The sequence below is a fragment of the Gekko japonicus genome, unplaced genomic scaffold, assembly GCF_001447785.1.
Source record: "Gekko japonicus isolate JY-2015 unplaced genomic scaffold, Gekko_japonicus_V1.1 scaffold76, whole genome shotgun sequence".
NCBI lineage: Eukaryota > Metazoa > Chordata > Lepidosauria > Squamata > Gekkonidae > Gekko > Gekko japonicus.
Window position 1 is genome coordinate 601,018 of NW_015166420.1, and position 8,447 is coordinate 609,464.

The 8,447-nt window shown below is 50.2% G+C and overlaps 1 protein-coding gene across 1 annotated transcript in view; it reads right to left on the reverse strand.

Annotated features, from left to right (window-relative positions):
- PERM1 (PPARGC1 and ESRR induced regulator, muscle 1) overlaps positions 1-8,173 on the reverse strand; it is an 8,918-nt gene extending 745 nt beyond the window's left edge. Inside the window, exons 1-3 of the mRNA XM_015411677.1 lie at positions 8,036-8,173; positions 3,816-5,796; positions 2,194-2,307 (exon numbers count right to left, since the gene is read on the reverse strand). Of these exons, the coding sequence (XP_015267163.1) occupies positions 2,194-2,307; positions 3,816-5,796 (2,095 nt within the window). The 5' untranslated portion in view covers positions 8,036-8,173. The remainder of the gene's footprint in view (positions 1-2,193; positions 2,308-3,815; positions 5,797-8,035) is intronic.
- Positions 8,174-8,447: the final 274 nt, after the last annotated feature.

The window sequence follows — 8,447 nt, forward strand, 5'->3', positions numbered from 1 at the left end:
GGGGGGAAGAGATGAGCGAGGCCCGGTGGCTGCAGCCGCCGGGGCTCGCAATGGAGGGGAGGGGGCGGGAAGAGACAAGCAACATTTTGTTGCGGGTCCACTCTTGTTTATTCTAATGGGCAGCAGAACACATTCTCTGCGGTGTGTGTGGGGGGACGGGGCGGGAATCACGTACCGGGGACTCAGTTTTTTGCAACTGGGTATGTGAGATTCAATGAGCAGGGTGGTTTCTTAAAAATGAATAATTAAGGGGGGAAAGATAAAAATAAGTAGACAATGAAAACAGAAAACATCTGCCCTGGCCTGGATAGCCCAGGCAAGCCTGATCAGGTCAGATCTCGGAAGCTAAGCAGGGTCGACTCTGGTAAGTACTTGGATGGGAGATCACTTTGGAATACCAGCAGTCGGGAGGTGGGGGCAGGCTTTAATCAGCCGCCTCTCTGAATATCCTCTAGGCCCCCAGGAGGGGTCAGTCACCAGAGGTTGCCATGACTTCCAGGTGTGCACACACACAAGCACATATGAAAAATACATTAAAAATACCAAAAAAAGAAGAGAAAACAGATAACATCTTACATTCGTTGTGTTTTTTAATTCCTTCTGTCCTTCCTTCTATTCATTTGATGTTAATATACCTTAACCCAGAAACTAACTAACTCTCTCTCTTTCTCATGTGTTTCTGGCGTGGCTGGTTGGTAAAAGAGCTAAGGACTTTCGATGAAGTCTCTTTGGCAGATTTAATGAGCTTTATTGCAACTGATTCGCAGAGGGGCTGAGATCTAGCAACAAGGAGCCCTGCTTCAGCTAAGCAAGCTCAGGTGTTGCATTGTTTCTGTGTCTGCAAAGGAGCTAAGGTGTTGCAAAAGCATCGCAGGGTGTTAAGGTCAGTTCAGACTTCAGGAATCAGTTTGTTTTTCAGAAGATAGGACTGAGCAACAGAGGAATTGGTGGTCGATGACCCGTCTGTTGCCCTTATGTGGACCACTGGCCTGAGCCGTAGTTGTCAGCAGCATTTTCAGTGCCACAATGCTAGAGGGCGGCTGGCGACATTTGGTAGTGCATCAAACAAAGCCCCGAGAGAAGGCATTAAGCGATACGGACGATGAGGTGTGGTGCTTCTATCACACCCACCTCGTGTGCAAAGCCAGAGCGGATACAGATCGGGAGGCAACAGGATTCCTGTCTGCTTTCATGTGATTTGGCTGGAGCAAGTTGCAAAGAAAGCAGAGTTCTTTCAGGATGGCCCAAAGACTCAGGAGTAGCAGGAAAAAGCAAGGGAGCACCAGCTAACGCTGAGTGAAATGGACAGAGCGGTAACTTACTTTCACGCTGCGTGTGCTGTGAGAAAAAGGCAAATGTGCTGCAACAAATAAGTTACTCGAATAATCAGAGGCTCCTGTAAGTTCAAGATGCCCTCCCACAAGAGCCCGCCCACTCTGTCTCTGCATGACTCCCAGCTCTAATCCAGCCTACCCAGTGCTCCCTCTAAGCTGAGTTAGTGTGAGCTAGCTCACAGTTTTTTAGCCTCCAGCTCACACATCTTTGTCTCAGCTCAGGCAGGATGGCTACAGAGCAAACTAATTTATGCAGTAGCCAAATTGCTCACTCACAGCTTTAATGCCAGTAGCTGACAAAGTAGAATTTTTGCTCACAAGGCTCCACAGCTTAGAGGGGGCATTGAGTCTGTCCTCTGCAGCAGACAGGCAATTTTGTCACAGGATGCAATGAGATCAATTCATTGTTACCAATGAAGCCAAATAATAGGATCTCAGAGGAGGCTGTCCAGTGCATCTCTGTGGAAGAAAGTGCCCTGGGCTTGCCTGCATCCAGATCGGTAACTCATACAGAGCCACATAATGGGTCTGAGGACAGGTGATTCTATATGTGCTTCAAACATAAACCTTTTTCAGGGGTTGGGAGAGAAAGATGCCTCCAGTTTGGATTCAGGAAAATAAGTTTAGGAACCAGAAACTGCCAGGAGTTGGAGAACCAAACAATACATGCTGCCTTGCCTAGCGATCAAGAGTAAAGAGAGAGAGAAAGAGAGGCTGTTTCCTGCCTTAATTCTGTCCAGTCCCAGAATGGAGCCAGTCAGTTTACATTCCTGGGCTATCTCCACGGCTTAAATCCGCCCCTTCCCCAGCTCCACACGGAAGCTCTGTGTCTCCGACAGGAGTCTTGAGATAACGTTACCAATCTTCCAAGCGTCTGGGGCCTGCAGGTTGGAGGTCTTTACGGCCCACGAAGCGAATGCCACAAAGCCCAGGCACATGTCCCTGTGCGTGAGAGCCAACTGAAGGGGTCTTTCTGGGGAAAGAATAAGTGATTTTTCTCGTGAAAAGCCATCAGGCTGCGTCCTGGAATCCTACAGCAGTAGTTCTGCATTGGGTTGGCCCACGGGAACTCTCAATAATGGGTAACCAAAAAGGAGATCACACAGCAGTACAGTAGTGGTTTTTAAAAATTGTTAGTGGTGGCCCATCATCAGTTGAAATATAATTGTTATTGCAGACCTCTTTGAATACCCTGGAAGGGCAGTTCCTTCTCCACTAATAGTCTGGAGCTACACAGTTTTCTGGAAACGTATGCCTTTGAAATATTTATAATAGACAGTCCCTTCTCCACTAGCAGTCTGAAGCTATACAGTTTTCTGGAACCTTATGCCTTGGAAATACTTATAACAGTAATTTTCTTGAGGAAGATTATCAAAACAAAGTTGTCAATATCCGGATCCGTTGGAAAGAACTATTTTGGAAAGATAATTTTTTGGAATATTTCATTGTGTATCAGAAGATTCATATTTAGAATTATTGTGCCTTATTGTGCAGTGATTATATCCATGTACTGCACACGTTGTTATCTGTCCAATATATTATCATTGCTACTTGTTCTATTGTGTTCTGCTTCACAGCTCTTTCCCATTGTTGTTACTACCATGGAAAATCTCATGCAAAGCTTTAAAATTGTGCTGTATCAAACCTTTTGATTATTTTTCTTTCACTCCCTCGGCATTTCTCTGTTCTCCAGAAGTAGGAGTTTTCCCCATCCAAAACATTTATTTCAGCCAACTTCCTCACTTTCTATTAAAGATTCCATCCCAGGACACATTCAGGAATGCTTTTAGGTGTCACAGTTGAACACTGCCATGATGTTGCCAGGTCACAAACCGGAGCAGGAGTCCAGGAGCACCTTAAAGACTAACAAAATTTGTGGCAGGGGAGGAGCTTCCCTAAGTCACTGCTCGCTTCTTCAGATACAGCAAGCTGTATCTAAAGAGGGTGAATTCTATGGCCAGATATACCCTCTGAGGTCCCTCCCCAAATCCCACTGTCCCCACGTTTCACCCCCAAATCACCAACAATTTCCCAAGAGAGAGTTGGCGACCTTAACGGTCCATAGCAGCTCACAATATGTACGATCAGTGCCTTTGGACCTATAGAGCATATACAGAGTGTCCGCTGCCTGAAGAATTTACCAAAAGGCTTAAACATAAGCTGCCGGATCTATCTTTGTGTACCGACTGCAAAAAGAGGTTCTCTGACCCTTCTGACTCTTTAAAAACCTGCAAATAAGTCCCCGTCTAGGATAACACTGCAAGTTGACATTAAGTTTGCATCTCCCAGATGCAAATCATTAGTGCAGAAACTCAGATCCCGGTGTGACTTATAACGTGTCGTTCTGCTTTGGGTCTCTTCGTTTAGCACTTTAGGCATATAAGCCCCCTGACGTCTCTGTTGACATTGGTAAGAGAGTACTAAATGCTTACCCGAGTAGCAACTTGTGAGAGCCAGAATTCCCCCCTGTGTACTAGTTACCTGGCGATATCACAGCCATCCTTAGGTCTTCCGGTCTTGGTTGGCTTTCTTCCAGGAGCCTTGGTGAGAAGACCACCAGCTTTCCATGGGATCCTCTCCGCAGCGCAGTCCCAGGGCTTGGGGGGCGGCGCCTGAGAAGGCGGGCAGGCTTGCTCAGAAGGGATTTCAAAGCTCTCACCGCCTTCCTGGCCTCTGAGGCCGGCATGCTCAGGAAAAGCCGCTTCCAGCTCTTCCTGCCCTGTGCTCCGTTGTTGAAGAAGTGTTCGTACACCTCTGGGACAGAGATGAGTGTGGCCTCACCAGCCGCAATAGAGTCTGAGTCCTGAGAACCAGTAGATGGAGCCAACATCTGGTTGGAGCTGCTCAGCGTCTCGAGCCCCATTTCTTTCTCCTCGCCACTGTCGCCCGCGCAAGCCCCTTCCATGTCGGTGAAGAAGTATTCATACATGTCAGGCCCGTACATTTCAGGCAAGTCCTGACCAACGTCTGAGGTGGATCTTTTCTCCACCACTCCGCCCTGCGTCTTTTCCGCCAGGTCTTGGGTGTTACCACAGTTAGAATGGTCGCAGTCTTGAGGCCACGTCATCACAGCCAAGTGACCTTCCAGAGAGTTCTCCAGTGGCAGACAATACGGAATGTTATCTTCTAAAAGGTTTGATCTCTGGCTTCCTTGGCCCATACTTGGAGTTCCTCCTTCCAATGGCAGAGCTGGGCCTGGATGATGGCAGGGTTCCTCAACACCACCCTTCTGGGTCTCTGCCTTCAACGCAGCAGTTTCTCTGTGCTGATCTAACGTTCCAGAACATCTGGACTCAGTTATGATGGTTGGTCGTGGACATTTGCTCGCTTCCGGTTCTTCTGGGGCCTTCTGCGAATCCACCTTGCAGCCGGCAGAACTGGTTTCTTGGTCGACTTGACCTTCCTCTTTTAAGATGCTGTCGACCAAGTCCTCACTCTGGTCCGTTTGCCCCTCGGCTTTGAGATCTGCAATATTCTCTTCCTCACTGCTTCTGCTTTCCAGGACTCCTTCCTTGTGGCTTTCTGACGGTGGGCCAGATGGTGGCCAGGTCCCTAGTGGTGGAACTGAATGTCCTTGAAATAGGGAAGGCTTTTCCTGGAACGATGGTGCTCCTGCCTTCAAGCTGACCTGGAGGTGCTTGGTTCCCGTTTCCGGGTGCTCAGCTCCTTCAGTCTCTCCAGAAGGAAAAATTGAGGATGTTGGATGTACATTTGGATCCTTCGACTCGGGGGATTCTGGGTTCCCACAAACAGCATTGCTCCCCACCGGTAATGGGAACTGGATGTCAGCAGAGGCAGTCTGGGAGATATCATTGGTGGGCTGCTGCAGTGCCAAGCCAAGGGGTCGTCTTCTCTGTTCTTCCATCCCCTTTGAGGCACCCACGTTCACCGGCACAGAGCAAGTGGGTTTCTCCATGGCTTCTGGGCCTGAGATTCGTCCTTGGAATCCCGCCTTTTGGATGGCAACATCTCCCTCTGGTAGGGGACGATCGGCATCAGCACGCCTGTCTCCCGTCTCTGGTTCTCTTCCCTCTGCAGCAAATGAAGCCCCACATTCTCCGTCAAGTCCTGCCAATGGCTCCACAGCGACACGGGACGATTGACTTCTCTGGATTGGAGACGGCTGTGGAAAAGCTGCGCGGCATTGGCTGTTGTCACAGAGAAACCGGCTGACCGAGCCAAGATCTGTCTCGTCCTCGCTGCCAGACAGAACCTCTTCTTCTGCCAGCAGGTGCCTGTGAGGGGCTCCACGTGGCGGGCAGCTGGCCGGGCCGGGAGGCGGGCACGGGCCCACTCTCACTCGGATCAACCTGTTCTCGACCTCCGCGTCGTCAAGGTCACTCGGGAGCGGCTCCTCGGCAGTGGCTAAGGCGGCCTGGGTCAAGCTGCATTCTTCGGAGGCCAAGTAGAATTCAGCCCAATCCCGGTCGTTCAGCTGGATGCTGTACTCAAAATTTTCCATCTGGGAGGATGCAGATCGGGAGGGAAAATGTCAGGCAGGGAAAGGATGGCTTTTAGTGAGGTTAGGAAATGAATGGGTTGGTCCCCCCTGTTTATCCCTTGGACGGCCCAGGCTGGCCTGATCTCATCAGACCTCGGAAGCTAAGGAGGCTCAGCCCTGGTTAGCATTTGGGCGGGAGACCTCCAAGGAAGTCCAGGGTTTCTACACAGAGGCAGGCTAAGACAAACCTCCTCTGGTCACCTCTGCCCTGACATGGATGACCCAAGCTAGCCTGATCTCATCAGACCTCGGAAGCGAAGCAGGGTCAGCCCTGGTTAGCATTTGGGCGGGAGACCTCCAAGGAAGTCCAGGGTTGCTACGCAGAGGCAGGCTAAGACAAACCTCCTCTGGTCACCTCTGCCCTGACATGGATGACCCAAACTAGCCTGATCTCATCAGATCTCGGAGGCTGAGCAAGGTCAGCCCTGGCTAGTGTCCGGATGGGAGACCTCCAAGGGTTGCTACGCAGAGGCAGGTAACGGCCAGCCACCTCTGTTCATCTCTGCCCTGACCTGGACGGCCCAGACTAGCCGGATCTTGTGGGATCACAGAAGCTAAGCGGGGCTGGCCCAGGTCAGTATTTGGAAGGGGGACCACCAAGGACATCCAAGGTTGCTACGCAGAGGCAGGAAGTGGCAAACCATCCCTTGAACATCTCTTGAAAACCCCACAGGGTTGCCATAAGCCGCCTAATGAGTTGAGATCTCCTTGGTGGTGGTGGGGGATACGGCATGCTCAGACCCCAGCAGATACGCTGTCTCTCCCTCAGAGTTTGCTTTCAACAGACACGTCCTTCCCTCAGCAACCACATCACCCATCTTTTATTATTTTATACAGATATTGATACCCAGCTTGTCTTCACAATGGGGACCCAAAGCAGCTGAGGACATTGTTCCCCCCTTTTCTATTTTATTCTCACAAGGCTGGGACACCCTATGAGGCAGGTCAGCCTGAGAGACCGAGAGAGCAGCGTGACTGACCCGAGGTCATCGCCCAGCTAGTTCTGAGCGGCAGAGTTGGGATTTGAACCCGGCTCTTCCGGGTCCTAGTCTGACACTGTAGAAAAGAGTAAGCGTCCAGGGGCACCTTAAAGACTAACAAAATTTGTGGTAGGGTAGGAGCTTTCGTGAGCCACTGCTCACGTCTTCAAATACGTATCTGAAAAAGTGACCAGTGACCAGTGTTCCCTCTAAGCTGAGTTAGCGTGAGCTAGCTCACAGGTTTTTATCCTCCGGCTCACAAACTTTTATCTTAGCTCAGGAAGGATGGCTCCAGAGCAAACTAATTGATGCAGTAGCCAGATCGCTTGCTCACAAGTTTAATGCCAGGAGCTCACAAAGTAGGATTTTTGCTCACAAGACTCCACAGCTTAGAGGGAACATTGGCAGTGACTCACGAAAGCTCCTCCCCTGCCACAAATTGTGTTAGTCTTTAAGGTGCTCCTGAACTCTGGCTCTTTCCAGCTGCTGCAGACAGACTCACGCGCCGGCCACCCATCTTATTTTGACACCGTAACTGCTACAACATGTGGCCTCCCATGTCCTTACAGCGATTCTGCTACTAAAAAAAGAATCACTGACAAGCATGGCTTTCAAGGCCGTGCCCTTCAGCATAGCAAGCTCTCCTTGGCCTGCGGTCAGTCACTAACACCTGTGCCTGTTTTCACAACCCATGTACAATCTCCATCCGTACAGATCAGGTACCTTCTGATCTGTCCCTTTGAGTGTTTCCAAGAAGCTAGAGAACCGCTTTGCGGGACGATTGGCAAAAAAGGACGTCAAGCAAAATATAGGTGCAACTCTGACAGTCCGTCTCTATTCCAGAGGGGACAGGAGGAGGAGGAGGAGGAAGAAGAGGAGGAGGAGGAAGAGGAGGAGGAGGAGGAAGAAGAAGAGGAAGAGACTGGATTTATACCCCACCCTTCACTTCTTGAAGGAGGCTCAGAGCAGCTTACAATCTCCTTTCCCTTCCCCTTCCCCACAACAGACACCCTGTGAGGTAGGTGGGGCTGAGAGAGCTCTTTCAAGAACTGCCCTTGAGAGAACAGCTCTGAAACAACTTGTGACTGACCCAAAGTCACACCAGCAGCTGCATGTGGAGGAGCAGATAATCAAATCCGGATCTCCCAGATTAGAGTCCACACTCTTAACCACTACACAAAACTGGAGGGAAAGGCAACAGGAGATGCAGCTGATCCTACCTTGCAAACAGCTTATGCTGGTGATGGGGCCATGCCGGGCAGAGTGCAGGGAAGTTCTCCTGGAGTGGCATGGCTCTGTACCCGGTACCCCTGGCACTGGATGCTCAAGCAGTGGGACTTCGAACTCGCTCCTTTCGCAGACCAAAAATAGCCCCCCCTCCAACCTGTCACATGAAGTTCTATAAATGCAAAGGTCTGCTCCAGAAATAGAAAGACAACTCATGTTGGGCCGCCCTGTTGCAGACGCGAGCCGGACAGTGAATCGGATTCCTGCCCAAAGAGCAAATGGAATCTGGAAGTCTTCAGAATTTAACAGGCAGACTTAAGGGACGTCCACGATTCCTGTGGGCTTCCAGATCTGTTTCTTATATATTTATTTATGGGCAGGGTTATATATGGCCTTCATATAGCC